The sequence below is a fragment of the Moschus berezovskii genome, chromosome 20 (genome assembly GCF_049115385.1).
Source record: "Moschus berezovskii isolate FMDL1 chromosome 20, NW_MosBer_1.0, whole genome shotgun sequence".
Classification (NCBI taxonomy): Eukaryota; Metazoa; Chordata; class Mammalia; order Artiodactyla; family Moschidae; genus Moschus; species Moschus berezovskii.
The window spans coordinates 17780611-17800962 of record NC_142479.1 but is presented as its reverse complement, the minus strand read 5'-3'; the positions used below and the strand labels follow the sequence as shown (position 1 = coordinate 17800962).

Here is a 20352-nt window from a genome sequence, read left to right as displayed (position 1 = left end):
ATCTTGATTGCCTAGTCCTCAAAGAGAAGTGCCTTGGGGAGGGGGTGGGGCAGTAATAATAATATGACCTGTTATCCAAAATGAACACACAAGCACAGATCACTTTCCAAAACGTCCATGATTTCAGAGCATAAATGCAGACACACCCTTAAAAGAAGCATTGGAAAGGAGAAACTCTGGCCAGCTTCCCGAACCTCACTGGATCCAACTGGACTGGGTGATGACGGAGATCAAAGGATGTGGTGATTGGACAGCGGGCCAGGAAGAACAGGCATCTTCAGGGCTGCTGAAAAAAAGCCAACTCAGCCACACCAAACCAAGCAAACTGAAAGTAAATATGAGTGAGCAAATGCACATGGGGACGCGCCTCACAAAAGGAAGGCTGTGCTTCCCCAAAGGAGGAGTCTCCAGGTCTTCAACAGCATCTACCCAATGGCAAAATCAACACGTTACACTTTCCAACCGGGAAACTGAACCTTTGGCTCTACTAAAGGTAAACAAGCAAAATCTCCTCTTGGTCACAGTACACTCCATCTTCCTCTTCCACTTCTATATCCCCCTTATCTAAATAACTTTGTTTCTGGCTTGTTTCTAAGTACGATGAGATTTTTGCCCCTAATTTGGGGAAATTTTCTCCAACATAGCAGTGTTCCTTAATTCTGCTTTTTATGATGTCTTTGGTAGAATGTTGGCTCAGTTGCTTAGAGATGTGATTTTCCTGTGCACCTCCATTTCCACAGTGCCTTGCCACCCTCTCATGAACAGCATGCCAAGACCTCTCCTCTGGCTTTAGGGATAGAGTCCACACAAGGCACCAAAGACCATTTCACCATCAGCTGATCTCTTCTTCCTTTACTTCCCTTATCACTTGCTTGTCACGGTGAGAAAAAGAAAAAAATAAGTTTACCTTCTCACTGCCCACCTTACATACTTCCCCAACCCCAGACCCTTCCAGAGGGGTAGGACAAGAATTGCAAAATTCTTTTCTTCAGGTTCATAGTCCTACAGAATAGTCTTAGAATAGGGACTTTGGATAAGGAAAACCTTGAAAATGAAACCCTGAATGAGGACACAAAGAAAGAAAAATAAAGGAGGACACCCTGGCCAAACTTGGATCCCTTTTTAAAAAAAAAAATTATATGGATTCCATTTTTGTAGAGGGAAACAAAGAAAACACAGCAGCACTTAAGGAATTTCCTCTCATCAGTTTTGCTCCGGTCCCTTAATTGTGTTTAAGCCTTGCTGAGTACTTTGCCTACGGTCCCTGGTGTAGTGATTTGCATCCCCGTCTCTGGGTGGCTGAAGGCCAGAGCTGGCAGCTGTCTCAGTCCAATTCTGGCTAGCAAAGGTAAGGATCTCTGGTTTTTGAAAGATCTGGAAGAGAAATGTGGAAGTCTTTGGAGGGGTGAGGTGGGGTAGGAGGATGTAGATTTAATTCATGAATTGGAAGCTTTCAGAAAAGCTCTCCAAGCTTAAAGGAATCTCCTGGAGCCTTGTGTTTAAAAAGGACCAGAAAGATTTCCTCTCCCTTCTGAGGAAAGGCTTGCAGAAAAAAAGGCTAGTTGCTTTATAGATGAGATTTTGCACTGGGGGCAGGTGTTTCTTAAGGCACTCTCAGGAGGGTTTAATTTCTAATAGGCACAAAGAGGAGGGAGAAAAAGTCATTCAAAGACTTTTGATCACTAGTAATTCTCTTTGAATTTTGATTTGAAGACTTAAAATCATTTAAAACTGCAGGTGTACTTGGGTGTAATGATAGGTATCTATTCTTCATTTTTTTAAAGTCATGTCATCTTTTTTTCTAGATTGTTTTTGATATGAGTCATTTTAAAGTCTTTATTGAATTTCTTAAAATATTGCTTTTATGTGTTTTTTGTGTTTTTTTTTGGCCTCCAGGCGTGTAGGATCTTGGTTCCCAAACCAGGGATCGAGACTCTACCCATTGCATTGGAAGTGGAAGTCTTAACCATCGGACATCCAGGGAAGCCCCAGGTATCTATTCTAGAAATACAATTTCTGCTTTATCCCAAAGCTTTCTACTTCTCTATCAATCAGTGCAAGTCATCAGCTGTTAGAATCTGAAGATGTGCATCTGTGTGTGCAGGCAGATGCAGCTCTATGAATAAGAATTAGAATTCTGAAGCCTAAAAAGGCTGAGGAGGCTTGGGTGTTAGAAGATACACAGACAGACCGACCCTGCTCCCAGCGCACAGACACACTCTCTGCCCCTCATTATAAATTCATCCAAGAGCTTACCAGGGTGCCTCTGGCTTCTTTCTGGGAGAAGTTCAAATCATGTACCTTTGACTTTGACAATGGGGAAGCATGGTCTTTAACAGGATAGGGTGATATTCAGAGCTTCAGTGGGGTCATTGGATTATGCTGTGGGGAGGCGAAAGAGGCCCCTGCTAGAAAGTAAAGAGGAATTGCCCCCAAAGGTCACAGTTTGCAGTGGAAACACAGCTGCTCTCATATGGAGCTCCTCAAGAATCCCCAGTGTCCCCATCCTCCCAGGGCATTGCTGGCCAGTGCTTAAATGCTCTGGTTCTCAGTACCACTTATCACGAATACCAAGTGACAGCACTCCTCCTGGAGGATGGCTCTGTCCCTTTACAACCACATCTTTAAAGTCTGAGGATAGTGGTGGCCGAGGCCCTCCAGGTATTCTCATCCTCAACAGGCTGGGCTCCCCGACTCAGCAAAGCCTCCGGAGCTTTCCAGCTTTATTTCTTTTCAATGAAGAAGCACTTCTTGTCCCTGTCCCTTTATGACAAAATCACCAGGACCTTATTTCTAGACTAGGCTGGAAAGAATGAGCTCTGGTAGAACAGAGGTGAGGTGCTTGAGAACATCCATGCCCTCCACCAGCAATTAGAGAAATTTAACTCAAGAGAAAGAAGGAAAACAAATCTCCTTCAAGATTTAAATTATATTTTAGTGTTACTTGTATCAGTTGAAAGTAAGTTATTAAAACTTGTACAGACTAAAAATAGAAGATAGCTAACTTTTTTAATATAAATGCATTTAATTGGAGACTAATTTCTTTACAATATTGTAGTGGTTTATGCCATACATTGACATGAATCCACCATGGGTACAGAAGTATAGGATGAGCTTATAAGAGTCACCCGGTATGATCTTATTTTTCACCCAAAAGACATATGATCTCATTTTTCGCTCCAAAAAATCTCATTTTTCGCTCCAAAAGACAATCTGTGGCTTTCAAATTTTAAATAGCCCATGTGTAGCTTAAAGCCCATTTGGCAACAGGGGGTGGGAAATAGACCTTTACCTTTATTGTTTGAGAGTATGATATATCCAGTCATATGTATTTGAATATTGAAAATTTCTTCTTCCTTAAAGTGGGTCGAGGAGCAGCAGATTAGCATCAGCCAAGATCTAGCTACAGACCTACTAAATCAAAATCTGCCTTTAACAAGCCCCTTGCATGATTAGCGTGCCCATTAAAGACTAGAGTTAAATCACGAGTTTCTCTCTATATATGACATTTGTCAGATTGCTTAACATTTCTGAGCCTCATTATAAACTGTTTATAAACTCCTTTGTAAAGTTGTAGCATTAGTGTTAATGCATGCACCTTGCATGTGCCCTGCCCATGGGAGGTGCTCTATAAATGAGAGATGGTGATAATGACGATTTCAGTATTGCCAAGGCTACCCACTTCCTAGCACTCACTTCCTAGTAATCATGTTTAAATCAGAATGACTGGTTTTCACCCTTAACCACAAACATTTGTATCTTCCACCCTCATTCCTAAATGAATTATCATCCAATGAGGCGAGCGGGGGAGGGAGGTATTAAGCTTCAGATGGCCAGCACACACATACATGAAGAAAGAATACTCGGGAAACCTAGGAACATAGATTTTTGTTGGCTTAGAGGCTGGATTCAGCTGCCCGATGACTTCACAGCTGTTCCCGCAGCCCTAAAAGTGTCTGTCCCTTCGGCCCCGTCCGTCCCCTCAGCTGGGTCTGCAACGCTGACTCGGGGATTTTCTTGTGAAAATGCCTGCTGGGCGGGGGAAGATTTGGAGTCTGGCTGGGGAAAAAATGAGTAATGCAAAGCAGTGCGCTCAGTAAAGGCTGCAAGAGAAATAAAAGTAAAAGCTGCCTCCAGTCTCTGGGGACTCTAAAATGATTCTGACTTATCATGTCACTGAGCAGAGCTGGGGGAAGCCAAAACTCAGAATCTGCTGGCAAGGAAAAGAAAGAAGGAAAAAAAAAAAATGGCAGGGAGGAGCAAACCAGCGGGGGAGGAAATAAAAAGAGAGAGGGAAAGACAAGCGTCATTTAGGAAGGGGTAGAGTGAAAGAAAGAGCTCAGGATCTAAAACCCACAGCATTTTATATCTTTTCTCCTCCCCAGAGATCTCCTGTCCTGTCACTTTACTGACAGAGGTGCTGTGACAGGCTGCCTTCTCAGAAGTCCAAGAAGAAGCTTAGACTCCTGTTCCTTCCCTCTCAAGTCCAGGGGTCTCCCTGGTAATGGACTGCTTCTCTCTGAGGTACATGTAAGTATAAACCTTTGGGGGACACAGCCTCATTTTTAAGTTAGCTGAAGTTTCAGCTTTGGGTTGAAGTTTTTCTTTTTTCCTTTCAGACAGAATCTCAAATATCCTTTTATTGATCTAGCCAGTCATTAAGGTATCTTGAATAGCAGTGATTAATTTTGGTGACTGAAAGTCTCATGCAAATAGACAGCTCTAACTTTTAGTTCATTGGACAAGGAGTGATATTTTGACCTTCCAGGGCAAGGAAGAACCTGTGAGGTCTGACTTTGGGGTTGAATTAGTTTTCAGTGAGTATATAATATGATCAAAGTTGTCATCTCACTGAAATCATCTCCACTATCTTCCTTCAAATGCTTTCATTTAAAGCATAACTGTAATTGTTCAACCATTTAGCTGCTAGATCACTTCTCAAGGATGAAAGAGAATGACTTGCCATGCCTGAACAAGACAGGAGTGTCCAATGTTTTCTCAGAGATGGCATTTCAAACAGAGATTTTTGATGGAGAGTTTCAGATTTCCTTCTGAAATGTTCAGGTTCAAAATATTTACAAAGATGAAACGCATGATGTTTTTGTTCACTAGAGCATGGGGTAAAAGTGAGCTTGTAAATCTTTATTGAAAATCTAGTATGCTCATTCTTTTAAAACAAGTGGTACATATAATGTCAAAATTCCTTGTTGAATTTAATGGAAAATTTGTAAATTAACTGCTAATTACTCTAATCGTCGACCTCTTCTTTAACACAAAAAAGCACAAAATTATTTCCAACAAAATTGTTGAATTGTTTTTCTTATTTTTCTCTTTTCAAATGGATCGAAAGATATTGCCACATTTTAGATCACAAATCCTAGCCTTATTATCAGTGAATTTTTGCAAAACTGCACTCCCACCATGGACCCAGGATGCCTGCTTCATTGCATTTAATGGTTACAACAATGAAGACTTGTTGACCGTCAGTTGATGTAGAAAAATATCACTTAAATGCTGGCTGCTGGTCTGACATTGCTTTGGTGCACTGTGAATGGGCGATAGTTTGGAAAGAATGCATGTTATGCCCGGAAATATTGGCAGCGTCTAGGTTGCTGTGAGTGTGGAACGGACTGTGCGAAGTGTTGTTTATAACATGCTCTCCTCTTGAATGAGGTTGTTTTGGGATTAAGATTAAGGATTCTCTGTGTTTAGAGGAAAGAAAGCAATAGACAAAGCAGAAAAGCTTGTAAAACATTTGTAGACTGCCAGACAGTATTAAGCACTGTAAAGTGCTTCCTGCTTATGTACCTTCCCTCTCTTTATGGTTCTCTGCTTTATCTAGCTTTCTGCCCAATGCAAAGAAAATGCAAAAGTTGGGGGAAAAATACATCAAAGTTGATTTTCACAGGCATGCATGTGTCCTAGAAAAGAAGAGAACATAGTGGTGTTTCCCCAGCTCTTTACTGCTACTTGTGGGGCTCCCTCTAATGCATTCAGCTGACATCTGTCTTCTCCACAGTTTCTGCCCTGAGGAGACCACCCAGATCTAGTCTGTGAACTCAGCCAGGAGACGCTGCTGTAACAATGACAGACGAGCCCATAAAGGAGATCCTGGGAACCCCGAAGTCTCCCAAGCCGGTGGCAATGGAAAAGAATGCCAACGGCGAAGTGGTGGTCACCATGGTGCCGCTGGCCAGTGAGATTCAGCTGGCGGCCGCCACCGGCGGCGCGGAGCTCTCCTGCTACCGCTGCGTCATCCCCTTCGCCGTCGTGGTCCTCATCACCGGGACCGTGGTCACCGCCGTGGCGTACAGCTTCAACGCGCACGGCTCCATCATCTCCATCCTGGGCCTGGGCCTTCTGTCCCTGGGACTGTTTCTGTTAGCGTCCAGCGCTCTGTGCTGGAAGGCACGGCAGAGGAGCAAGAAAGCCAAGCGGCGGGAGAGCCAGGCAACTCTGGTGGCGAGTCAGAGAGGCTGGTTTGCTTAGGGCCGAATGAGGCCAGTCGGGACGCGTGACCCGAAGGACCTGCTCTCACTCAGCCGGGGCGCCCAGGACCGCTGTGCGGAGCCTGCACTTGGCTCGGACCAGAGGCGCGGGCTGGCCTGACGGCGGAGGGTGCGCGGGGCTCTCGTCTGGGAGCAATGGCTTCTTTCTTCTTCTACGACAAACTTAACTCCAAGGGCTATTCTAAGACTGAAAATCAGCATTTCCTCTGTATTAAATGTTTTAGGAGTCATGGGAGGTTCGTGGCATTAGACATTTTGTTGGAAAGTAGGCCAGAAAAGATGAGTTCTGGCACACCAGTGACCTATCTCCAAAGGAGATAACCCACACTATTACGATGTTATATCCCAAGAATGTTCTGCTGAGACTCTGATCTGCTTTGGACTTTGCATTCACCCGTGAAATTCTATGATATTTCTTTTTCCCGAAAAGTTGATTCTCTGTCATCTGTTTATTTTTCATGTTCAGTAAAGCATCACTGGTGGTACTTTTCTTGAGGAATAAACTAATATTATTTTTATGTTTTAACATTGGACAGTTCTTACATGATTGTAATGATGTGTCAGATCGTTAAAAAAGGTAAAATGTGTAGCTACTAGATCACATGGGGGGATAAATTAATATTAAAATAATCCTATACAGCACTTTTGATGATTTTTATATTTCATCTAAAAAATTAAGTTTCATGTACAGTTCATTCAAAATAATAAATACTCATTGCTGCTGAAATTTCTTAATTCTTTGCCTGTACCAGGTCCCAGCTGCAGCATGCGGGGATCTTTGACTTTCATTGCTGCATACGGGTTTGTTTTAGTTGCAGCAATCAGGATCTAGTTCCCTGACCAGGGATTGAACCCAGACCCCCTGCATTGGGATCTTGGAGTCCTAGCCACAGGACCACCAGAGAAGTCCCTGCTAAAACTTCTCAAATGCTTACTTCTATTGTAGTTATGTTACTGTGGTTACAAATTGCCCTTCTTCCCTTGCCTTGGCAACATCTCAATTGTATTCCTCTCAAATATTGCTTCTTCCTAATTTAACTCAAAGATTTCTATTTTTGTCACACCATTTTTTATAACTTTTGAAGAATAATAAGAATTATGTCATTTTAAAAGATTTCTATGTCATTACAATTAGGAAATCAAAGACTGGGGTCAAAAATTTTATAATATGTTGTTAAATATGTATTACATATGTATTAGTTGCTCAGTTCTGTTTGATTCTTTGTGACCCCACGGACTGTAGCTCACCAGGCTCCTCTATCCATGAAATTCTCCAGACAAGAACACTGGAGTGAGTAGCCATTCCCTTCAGGGGATCTTCTCGACCCAGGGATCAAATCCAGGTCTCCTGCCCTGCATACAGTTTCTTTACTGTCTGAGTCACCAGGGAAGTCCTGCTGCTGCTGCTGCTAAGTCGCTTCAGTCGTGTCCGACTCTGTGCGACCCCATATACGGCAACCCACCAGGCTCCCCCGTCCCTGGGATTCTCCAGGCAAGAACACTGGAGTGGGTTTCCATTTCCTTCTCTGAAAATCCCATGGACGGAGGGAAGTCCTACATATTTATTGAATCTGTGGTTAAATATTTGTGTACCATATTTTTGAGCACCAACTATATGCCAGGCATTGTGTAGCTTCTCAGACTGCTTAGCTGTGTTAGTTATAATGCAGCACAAATAAGGTTACTGATTGAATTCTGTGAATAATGAACAGCTAGGACTCTACACCAGAACTCTAGCCAGAAATATTCCTGGTTCATGTCATTTAAACCACGTTAAACTGGAGTTAAAAGGTAGACACAAAGCCTTTCCTAATCCTTGGAAAAACAAAGGAAGCCTAGCATAGCACTTTGGATGGAAAGCGTTCTATCAAGGACCTTAATTAAATATGGCAGGAGCCCTCTGGCACTGAGTGTGCCCTGCAGCTCAGATGGTTTTGTTAAGGGGAGACACCTGGGCCTAGTTTCTCCTGGCTTTGAGGTCAGGTGGCAGAAGTTTGGAATTGTTCAGTATGGTGGAGGACACTACAGTTATCTTAAACACAGGAGGTCCACACTCCTCTGGACCAAATGAAAGTATATGGCACTGTGTTTATGACAGTGGAAGGAATACTGTGCTTTGATGTGCTTTTTTTTTTTTTTTTTTGACCAAAGATATCCAAAAAACCCCCTCTGCTAGATGAAGAAATTTCTCAGGCTTGTGTTCAAGGTTCTGCTGTGTCTGATCCAAACAGATGTATCCAGCTTTCACTCTCAACCTGAAAACGCATGAGGTAGCCAGACCACCCAACTCCCTATCCTTGGATCAGGCTTCAAGTTTCCTGCCTCCACGTACGTTTGAGCTTCTGTTTTCCCTCCTGCATAATGCCGTCCTTTCCCTCTCCAACTCAAACCTACCCAAACCCTGATTCTCACTAGATCCCCAACTTAAGTGCAGCCTCTTCCTAAAGGTTCCCAATTATCTGAAAGGAATTGCTTCTTCAAGAGTCTCTACCTATACAGTCTATGATGGCAACTTTCATTTTCTACCACAATAATGCCATAAATGTAGGATCCTCTCCCAAAGCTTCTTAGAAGTACATAATGTGTCATATATGTTTAAACCCCCTGTGTGATGCCTAATAAAATGTCCTTCCCAGATTAGGTACTCAACAGCAAATGTTTGCTAAATGAACTAAAGAATAAAAATCAGAGAGCCTTGAGCAGTTTATCCAGAATTAGAGTTCATTTGTTTTAATCTCTTAAAAGAAAATTCTTTAGTTCTCACCTCTCCCAGAATATGTTATCCTCCTTACCCTGCCCTACTGGATGCGCCTAGTCCAGGTGAGTATTTGCTACCTTTGTGCTTCTCCAGCTACACCTGCCCTTCCAAATGCTTAAAAAGTAAGCTTGTGAATCATTTCAGGCCACCAGGGGGCCTCATGCTGCTACCCGAGAGTCCCCAGAGAAACCCCATGGAATGACTTAAATTGTAAAGACTCAAATAGGATCATAGTGGAAATAGTGATATCTCTCCTAGATGTGAGGCATTGGAGAAGATGCTCCCCTGAGCCCACCCCTGCCCTCCTCCTCAAGTCACTTTGCAATGGCTAATTCTGGGTTCTTCTAGTAAGTACAGGAAGGTCTTGCCCTGTTGAAGGAGGCTCCAGTCACATTAAAAAGGTCTACACACTTGCAAGACTGTAAGGCACAGTCAAGTGCTATGTACTGTGGCTCCCAACTCCCGTGAGCAGGGTAAACCCAGATGTGAATCGTGGTATCACAAGTGTCTCATAACGTATGTATGTAATGGCGAAGGTCTGTCTTTACAGTTTGATTATCTAGTGATAAGCATGTTAAATGCACGCATAAGCATGATGCAGGCATATATGTATTGAAGAGATAACCTGGCCCCACCCTGGAGCATCAGAAACCAACTGTATCACCTAGCAGAATATTTCCTAGACCCTGCACATACCAGAATGCACAGGAACAACTTTTAACCCCATCAGGGGCAGCAAGTCTCTGCCCAGATGAGAACCACAGCCACCAGAGGAACTCTGCTTGCCCCACCTCACTATCTTAACTGATCTAGGGAATCTTGCCTAAAGATGGCAAGGTCAGGGGGATCACACAGGTGGCTAAGGCCACATAAGCCCAAGAGAGCCAGGTCACAAGTTCCCAGACCTACCTCTCTGTTCCACCACCACCTCTGAGACAGACAGACCCACAGACAGAGATGGAGACCAGCGTTTGCACCATATTAGGGTTCTGAACTTGGAAGTTCTGGTTATGAATCCGAGCTCTCTTGTAAAACTAGTTTGATCTTGAGAGGTTAAGCCTCATCTTTAAAATAAGGTTAATTTTAAAGAAATGATTTAAGTTTTGTCGACTATAAGGTACTACCCTGTTGAAATAAATTGTTATTTATCTCTCTAATGTTAACCTCAGCTTCTTTCTCCATTTATTGTCTCAACATGCCATCAAAAATCAAGCAAACCCCTGTTTTAGTTAAATGACTTTAATGAGACTTTGTTTAACCTTGACATTATCCACAAAAGCTTTCTAGAACCAAAATAATCAGGGGAAAATCCCTGTTCCAAGTAAGAATAATAATTTACATTTCCTTAATTGTATAATTCCTTAATTGCATTTCCTTACATTGGTATAAGTTTTGGCGCTTTCACATACTTGGAGTCATTGTAAAAGGCATATTGAATACAGAGAGTCAACTATGTGTCTTTAGTAAGAAAGATCAGGAGAGTGAGCAATCCCCTATCTCTTCTCTCCCCACTTCCATTCCAGCCAATCCATCCTCGGTGGCCCCACAGGGAGGAAGACCAGGACAGAAATCTAAAGAAAAGGAAAAAGAGTAAATTCCATGTTCCTGATCTTTGGGCCTCAAAGGCATTAAAGTGACTTAAGGCTCATCTAAGGAATTTTCAAAGGTACTTTGTTTGCGCTTGACTTTCACATTACTCTTTGGCCCTGTATGTTATGGGCCTCAACTGTACCTGATATTACTCAGTATTCTCCACCACACTTTGAGGCTAGAAGTGCATGTCCACCCGGCTCTCAGATAAGCAAACTACAGTTCCCAGCTTATCCAAGGTTTCATGGCTGGTGGGCCTTGAGTCAGACCAATTTGCTGAGCAGAGGTTATAGTTACTCCAGGTTTATGCTTAGCTGTGGCTGATATCACTTCCAGAATGATAGGAAAAGGAGACCAAAAAGGTGTTCTAACACCAATTTTCAGAAAACTTTAAAGAATAATATGCATAGAGAAAAGCATGAATTTCGCACACACCGACACTCACACATACAGAACCTGTAGAGTCGGATGAATAAACTGAATACTGCAGGTCTCTGAAAACTCCCCTTGAGCCCATCCAGTCATTATCTCTCCAGGAGGAACCATCCTCCTCACCTCTGACACATGAGTAGCTCTGCCTAATCTTTAACATTACATAAATGGAAATGTAGCATGTATTCCCTGTGCCTTGCTTCCTCAGAGCAATATCATGTTTCTGAAGTACATCCATACTGCTGTGTGTCATCACCAGAGCTTGGTCTCATCACTGTTGTAGTGTTCATCGTATGAATACACCATCTTTTATCCTTTCCACTGTGAAAGGCATTAGGATAGTTTCTAGTTTCATACACATTACCACATGTGAAATAGCCAATGTATCGATGTATGATGCGAGGAGCACAAAGCCAGTGCTCTGTGATGACCTAGAGGGGCGGGGTGGGAGGGAAGTGCGAGGGGAATTCAAGAGGGAGGGGACCTGTGTATGCCTGATGCTGCTTCTTGCTGATGTATGGCAAAAGCCATCACAGCATTGTAAAATAGCTATCCTCTAATTTAAAAGAACAATAAGAGAAAATAGATAGTACTTGCGATAGCCAGGCTTCTGAGTGGCCTGCCTCTTGTATTTACACGTCTCCTGCATTGTCTCAGGACTGATCTGTGTAACCAACAGAACGTGGCAGAAGTGATGGTGTGTCACATCCAAGATAACCATTTTGGAAGATGCTGAGGCTTTACCTTGGTGCCTCTCTTTCGCTCCTTTCTTTGGGGAAAGCCATCTGCCGTGTTGGGAGGACACTCAGGTCACCATGGAGAGGCTGCGTGGGGAGTCACTGAAGCCTCTGGCTAGCGGCTGGACAGGAGCTCTGAGACATGCCAGCCACTACTCGAGTCACCATGGAGGTGGATCTGTGATCCCAGCTGACAGTTTGACCAAAACCTCCTGAGAGACCCTCAGCCAGGGTTGCATTATGTGATTATATAACTTAACGGGTCCTCAGCACTCTTGTCTCCTAGGCCTTTTCCTCCACCGGAAAACAAAACAAAAGAAAGATAAATTTCACTTATTGCAAGAAGGAAATTGTACTGACAAACACCATGGACCCCAGGCACTGCACACACTGTGCCTAATGAGTGAACTGGCCCTTCATCCAGCTAAGTCATTCACAGATTTCCGAGCCACAGAAACTGAGAGATAATAAACATTTGTTGTTACAAGTTGCTAGGTTTTAGAGTAATTTGTTATCCAAGAAGCGATAACTAACATTGTGCTATTGTGAAATTTTTTCTACATGATTTTTTGCTTACGTACATACACAACTCCTAGAGTGAGAAAGACCTAGCAGTGGGATCCCTGAATTAAATAAAGGATAGGTTGTGTTCAGCTTTAAGTGCCCATTTTTCTAAAATGTCTGAATCAATTTATCCTCCTACCAGCACTATAAGAAAGTTCTGGAAGCGTTACATCTCCATCAATATTTTTACACTTTCATCTTTTCCATTTTAGTCATTCCAATGGGTATAACATTTGCTTTTAAGTATATAGTTTAGAAAGGGAATACCCCCCAGAACTTGGGCTGTGATAAGGCAGAGCAGGTAAGAAATGGGAGAAGAAATTAGAGTGTAAACATAAATTTTAGATCTGGGCTTTGAAAAAGCAAAGCAGCAAGAGACAAATCCTCAGGGAAGTGCTCTGAGATCAGGAAAGCAGACTGGAGTGTAACTCACAGTGTGAACAACAGTATTTACTGGGCACTTAGTATTCTCCAAGCATTACTCTCTGAACTTTGCTTGAATGCAGGCTCTCATTTGATCCTCAAAACAACCCAATGAAGTCGGTACTATTACCTGTATTTTACAGATGTGGAAACTGGGACACAAATTAAGCCAAGTAATTGAGATCATATAGCTAGTAGAGTAGGATCTACTGCTTAACCGCCATGCCTATACACCCAGGTACACAGTAAATTTTCAATACCTGATTCTTGAATAAAGTCCCAGCAGAAGTTGAGCCACAGAGGATCAAGAGTCTAAGCTAAGGCTGAGGACCAGCTCAACAGTTTCGACAAGCCAGGACTGAAAATGCAGACGACCTCTGAACCATCTGCCAGCAGAACTTGAGACTGTCTGCTCCACCACCAAAGCTGCTACTCTGATCCCTGGCCTCCTTGAGTTTCCTGCATGGAAAACTCAAAACTCTGAATATCAGCCAGCCTCTGCCTGAAACTGGGGGGCAGGGTGTGACAGAGTTGATAGACAGGAAAGATAACACTCTGTAGGGGAACTGAAGGTGAAGGCGGTGACTTGATGAGATTGGGACTGGAAGAACAGTTAGCCAGGTGTGGGGAGTAAGTGGGGGGAACCACGGTACTTCCAGAGGGAGCCCCTGCATCGCAAGGTGGATCCTTCACCGCTGGACCACCAGGGAAGATCCCTACTTTTACTTATCTTAAAATTAATTTTAAAACATGACTGATGTATGATTGAGTGAATTTCAGACATTGAAAAGTACAGAAGCTATGAGAAAGTCAGTTTAAATGGGATGTTGGTAGAAAAACAGCAGTTAACCTTAGAAGTGAAATTGCAAACACGAAGAGAAAATGAGTTGACACAAGAATTTGTATTAGGCCCTATCTGACAGGAACCCACAACCTCCAAATCCATATACATATTAATGTTTTGCTCTTTCAATCAGAGATTCCTTATGTTCAGTACGGTGGTGGTGGTGGTTTAGTCACTAAGTCGTGACGACTCTTGGGACACCATGGACTGTAATCTGCCAGGCTCCTCTGTCCACGGGATTACCTAGGCAAGAATACTGGAGTGGCTTCCCATTTCCTTCTCTAGAGGATCTTCCCAGCCTAGGGATCAAACCTATGTCTCCTTCATTGCAGGTGGTCTCCTGCATTGCAGGCAGATTCTTTACTGCTGAGCCACCAGGGAAGCCCCTTTGTCAATATAGCCTTATCCAAATGTATATATCTCAGAAAAACCTGAACACTATCATGCTATCTGATTAGAGGGCCAGTTAGCATTTACATGGCACTTGGAAGTAGACTTAGCATTTTCACCTGCAGTGCCTTTCTAACTCCTATCCATAAGTTCAATGAAATATTATCCTCATTTTCAGATGATGAAAAGGGGGCTTGGAGAGGTTAAACGGTTTGCTTGTGATCTAACAGGTTAGGAATAAAACTCACACCCAGATGCAGGTCTTTGCCTTTCCATTCCATTTTGCCCCTGGGCTTTGGATGCTCCTATAGGATGCCCGCCCTTGGTTGGAGGTCTGTGTCACTTTGTTGTGCTGTTAAGGATGTTTCTAAAAAGTCTCATTTTAAAAATTAATTTTTATTGGAGTACAGTTGCTTGACAACGTTGTGTTAGTTTCTACTGTGCAGCAAAAATGAATCAACTACAGAAAAAAAAGTGTTAGTCGCTCAGTCATGTCTGACTCTTTGTGACTCCCTGGACTGTAGCCCACCAGGCTCCTCTCTCCATGGAATTCTCCAGGCAAGAAGACTGGAGTGGGTAGCCACTCCCTTCTCCAGGGGATCTTCCCGACCCAGGGATGGAACCTGGGTCTCTTACATTGCAGGCAGATTTGTTCACCAGGAAAGCCCCACTTATGCATATATCCCCTCTTTTTAAGGAATTCCATCCCACTGAGGTCACCACAGAGCACACAGTAGGCTCTCATTGGCCGTCTGTGTTATACAGAGCCTCAGTGGTGTATGTATTATGTATGTCAGTCCCGGTCTTCCAGTTCATCCCACCTTCCTTCTCTTAGTGTCCATACGTTTGCTCTGTCTGTGTCTCTATTACACTTTTGCAAAGATCATCTATACCCGCTATGCTCTATTGTCTTTTCCGACGGGACACAGACATTTTTAAAAAGTTAAGATGGTGAATTGAGATTTGCATCAGCATCTAAAATAGTATAGCTTCAGTTCAGTTCAAATTCATATAAAAATAACATTATTACGCACACACAGATTTTACTAATCAGATCTTATTGCTGTTGAGGATTTTGTTTTGTTTTTAAATAGTGGAAGCTTATGTCTCAGCCAGGAGGTCATTTTGATCAATGCTTCCTAAATGCCTCTCCAAACACTGTCTGCCTCAGACCTACCTGGCAGCTCTACAGAGACCAGTATTCACAAGGGCTGACTCCAGAGATTCTGGTTCAGTAGATTCAAAGTGGGCCCCAGAATTGGTACTTAAAAACAAACTGTTCCCAGGGAATGTAAATTAACAACCACAAAATGATACCATTTTATTTTTCAATAGATTTATAATGAAATAGAGGATTTATAAATACAAGTATTGCTAAGGGTTAAGAATCAGGTAATACAGACATATTTTATTAAAACTTAAATGTGTATGCTCTGCATCCTACTTCTGGAAATGCATGATAGTTAGAGATATAACAGAACTACATGGGTATTTATTTCTGACTTGCCAGAATGTATACACACATACACAAAAACAACTTTAAATGAAATATGCTGTGTCTATATTATATATAAAAGTGAAAGTGTTAGTCACTCAGTCATGTCCAACTCGTTGTGACCCCATGGACTGTAGCCTGCCAGGCTCCTCTGTCCATGGAATTCTCTAGGCAAGAATACTGGAGAGAGTAAACTAATCCCTTCTTCAGGGGATCTTCCTGACCCAGGGATCAAACTCTGCAGCTAGTAAAATGAATAAGGCAGATTGCTAGGTACACATATTAATTTAGAAGGATCTCTACAATATACTATGTGAAAAAGCTTTCAGCTAATATTTATCATCCAGTACCATTCTATGGGCTTCCCTGGTGGCTCCGACAGTAAAGAATCTGCCTGCAAACCAGGAGACCCAGGTTTCAATCCCTGGGTCATGAAGATCCCCGGGAGAAGGGAATGGCTACCCACTCCAGTATTCCTGCCTGGAGAATTCTATAGACAGAGGAGCCTGGCAGGCTACAGTAAATGGGGTTGCAAAGAGTTGGACATGACTGACTAACACTTTCACTTTTCACCATTCTTATAAAATGGAAGTATAAATTATTATAAACTGGAAGTATAAATGAGCTCCTTTAAGCAAAGAAAAATTATAGAAGAACACATGGTGTGTCAATAAGTGCATGTATACCTCTGGGATATTATTTTAAGGAAAAGTTTTTCTTTAGACTCCTCTATGTTGTTTGAATTATTATAATGAGCAATCATTAAAAGAAGAAACAATGCGGGGGAGATAAAGCTTTACTTGGAGAAATACAACAGATATTTTACAAATAAAGCGCTTATAAATGAGTCTGGTATGCAACAATGCTAGGGAATTACTGAGTCATGCCAGCATGCCAGCTCCCTTCTAAGACGAAGTTCCTCTCTGTTTATTCATTCACTCATTTGCCCAGTATCTACTGAGCACTCATATTGAGATACTGAAAATTTAAGCAGTGAAAAGAAATGTTTTGTGATTCAATTAAGTCTGGTTCACGTATTCAGGCACAATTCTACAAAAAGAGTAAAAGCATATAGGGTCAACTTCCCAGTCTGTGTATTAACCTCATACATTTGGATTCCAGTACCAAGGGAAATGATTCCTGTACCAGTAGAAAGGGAACACAATGTCTATAGTAGTTTAGAATGCATATGTATAAGAATCTTGAGTGCAAAATTAATGGGAGTTCAGGATAGTCTTGATTTCCTCTTCCTTTCTAAGTTAATAACAGATGGTTATAGGTCATAGCCTTATTTGTGTTTTGGTCTCAAAGCACTCCTTGTGTTGCAATGTTGGTAAGTTAAGGAATCTTTAATGATTCAGAATATTCACTCAGGAGGCAACCAAATCCTAAAAATACTCGTTACCTAGGAACCCTGAATAGTAGTAGAGAGAAACTAGGCAGGGACGTTGAGAAAGTCCTTTGTGCTATTTTAACAAGGACCATCCAGCCTTGAGTCACAGTGGCTCTGACACTCAGAACTCTTGAGTTCTCAAGCATTTTCATTGGGAAATGTAGGCCACATCCAAAAAAAATAGAATTACACTTTTGCTCCATCTCAGCCTTCAATTGAGAAAAGAAAACACAGATGATTTTCCATTTCAAGTTCAAATACAGAATGGACGATATTTTGTCTTGCTTGACTGGGCTAGTTAATGAGAGTTCAGAGACTGGCAGCCTGCCAGACATAAATCAGTCATGATCACATTGTTGTATGAACCCAGAAAAAGAAATAGAAAAGAAGGAAGGGATAGAGCCAGAAAAGTTGTAGACTTGGGGAAAGTGTGACTGTGAACACTTGTATTTTGAGTGTCCGGCAAACTTTGCTTTCCTATAGAAAGTGGCTAGTCCAGAGAGAAAAGGGACACTTGGAGGCAGTTTTGTGTTGCTTCAGTCCTCTGCAGCTAGACTCTATAATAAAAGTGCTTGCATCAGAGCACATTTTAGCACTCTCACAGTTCTAACTTAATCATGGCAGGAAGCTCTCCTGCTACTGGGAGAACAAGTTGCGTCACAAGGAACATCTGACTCCAGGATCCAGTGTCAATCATTTTGCCTAAGGTCATTAAAAATACTAGGGTATCACCTTACAACATAAAGACTTTGCCCAAATGACAATTAAGGGGAAACACATAGTATGATAAATAATTGAACAGGTGGATTAAAGAAATGCCTTTCCCCTGCAAAATGAGATGTGTGACTGACAGTCGTAAATCCAGCCTCTGGCCGTGTTCCTACAAAGCCCAGGGTTTCGAACCAGTCAGACTGTTCTGTTTTTTCAGTTTGCCTTTCTTGGGGGTTCAAGGAGTCTCCTCTGGCTTCACAGAATCAGACAAGTTGTAAAGAAAGGCAACACTTCAGGAGAAATTCCTGAGAGCACCTTTCAAAGGGCGCCTGCCAGTGAGGGGTCGCAGGGCTTGCCCACTGGGTTCGATAACATTTTGGATATGGTTTATGAAGGATGAGGTCTGCTGTGGATCAAACGGCAAGTCTACTGCTGTGACTTCAGAAATGCCGTTTGACTCGCTGGTGTAAAGTACAACCTGAACATCACCTGCCATATAGGGTCTCATATTTGAACTTTAAGCATGTTTTACCCCCAGACCAACAATAATTCTCCCAAAAGGGTACTCAGGCTGCTGATTTACCAAGTCATTCACAACAGGGCAAACAGCTTTGCTTATGGATATCCTGGAAATGTTCAACACCAGAAAGTTCCTGTATTCTCTACTCGGTAACCACCCATCAGTAGATGCTTTTCCAATAGCAGGGAAGGAAGAGAGAGAGAGAAAGAATGAAGAAAGGAAAAAAGAACACGGTGACTTTTGCCAAAGAGCCACGATCCTCATTTCTATTTGCAGCCCGGTGGCAGAATGTGAAGTTCCCAGTAAAAACACAACACTCGGACTCGGAACTCCTGCTACCATGACATATTTTTAAATGGTTACGAAAGGAGTCTGGGAATTCAGGCTGGCAAAGGCCAAGTTTCCCGGGCTACTTGCTGGGTAGTATTTGAGATTCGCCAAGCAGAAAGACCCCTGTTTTCCCAGCTATGTCAGGTAAAGAAGATGGGACAAGTTGGGATAATGAGAAAGGCAGAGGTGCCAGATCTCCCACCTCCTAAAAGAAAGGCTAACCATGCTAGAATTGTGCAGAGCAGAATGTGAAAACAAAAGAGATTTTTTTTTTTAAAGAAAAAAATTTGAGGGAAATTTCAAACATTTGAAAACGAGAGAGAATGGATGATGAACCCCTAGGTACCCATCAGCCAACTTCAATAACTGCCAGCTCATGGCCATTTTGGTTCCTTTGTACCCTTCCCTCAATCCCCATTAACCACCAGATTATTTTGGAGTAAATCCCAGACAATATGCAATAGATGCTTTAGAAGGTAAACTCTTATACGGTTTAAGATTTGATTAGTTAGTTCAGTTAAATGCTGTAGAAGACCAATTAGGATAATTCATTTGGGATAGATATTCTAAGAAAAGTTCCCCTGAACTTTCATACTAGCTAAAATCTGGCTTCACACTAGTTTTATAAAACTTGTGTTAGCGGTGCTGTCTGATGGCAGGTGAACAGCAGAGCTGTGAGGAGGTGGAGGTTAGAAGAAATAAAGGTGGAGTGTAACTGAGAAGGGTACTGACCCCAGGAAAGGATGCAAAATGCAGCTTGAGATCACACGGCGCATGGAAGAACACACAGAGATCAGAGAGTCTCTGCCAGTTTCTACATGGTCTGCCGCCAAAGCCGTTCTTTGATCTTCATCCTTCAGACCTTATTATTAATCTCCCCAGAGGGCTGCCCTTTCCCTCCTCACATACTCAATCCAATCCGGAATCACAAAAGGGCAAGGAAGGTTGAGGCTAAGCATCTGATCATGTCAACCCGCCTCTGCTGCTCTGTATCTCCGCCTTTTAGCCCTTGCTACCTCATCTATGTAAAGCAGAGAAGTGGAAGCAAGACACTCAAGACTCAGCGGATGCCCATGTGCAGTGTGTGTATATGCAAATACAGATTTGGCAAAGACATACATTAAGATGCTGCTTAAGAAGGTTTTATAGTATTAGGATATAGAATAATCACTGGGTTAATCCTTTGCAGCATCTCACCTCTCCCTGCGTTTAATTATATCTTGATAAATGAAAAGGGCTTCCCTAGTGATTCAGTCGGTAAAGAATCTCCCTGCAATGCAGGAGACCTGGGTTCGATCCCTGGGTGGGGAAGACTCCCTGGAGAAGGAAATGGCAACTCATGCCAGTATTCTTGCCTGGGAAATCCCATGGACAGAGGAGACTGGCAGGCTACAGTTCAAGGAGTCACAAGAGTCAGATACAACTTAGCAACTAAACCACCGCCACTTGATAAGTGAAAACATATATATACGTACATATATTCATATATTTCTAAGTTATAGATATATAACTCAGTAATATATATATATGTATATTCACAGTTGTATATATCCAATTCAATGGATTTTTAGGCTCCAGAGGCACCAGAGATCAAATTGCCAACATCCGCTGGATCATGGAGAAAGCAAGAGAGTTTCAGAAAAACATCTATTTCTG

At 42.4% G+C, this 20352-nt stretch overlaps 1 protein-coding gene across 6 annotated transcripts; it reads left to right on the top strand.

Annotated features, from left to right (window-relative positions):
* Positions 1 to 445: 445 nt before the first annotated feature.
* Positions 446 to 7236, top strand: TMEM100 (transmembrane protein 100). 6 transcript variants are annotated; one of them, XM_055398993.2, is made up of 4 exons: positions 446 to 493; positions 1897 to 1992; positions 4386 to 4530; positions 6020 to 7236. In XM_055398993.2, exon 4 carries the CDS (start codon positions 6085 to 6087, stop codon positions 6487 to 6489), a length of 405 nt encoding a protein of 134 aa, XP_055254968.1. In that variant the 5' UTR covers positions 446 to 493; positions 1897 to 1992; positions 4386 to 4530; positions 6020 to 6084; the 3' UTR covers positions 6490 to 7236. The 6 variants fall into 6 exon arrangements, with proteins under 6 accessions (XP_055254968.1, XP_055254969.1, XP_055254967.1 ...); XM_055398994.2 differs by lacking the exon at positions 446 to 493 and adding an exon at positions 1214 to 1348 and having other exon boundaries at positions 4386 to 4524; XM_055398992.2 differs by lacking the exon at positions 446 to 493 and adding an exon at positions 1220 to 1348.
* The last annotated feature ends 13116 nt before the right edge of the window (positions 7237 to 20352 follow it).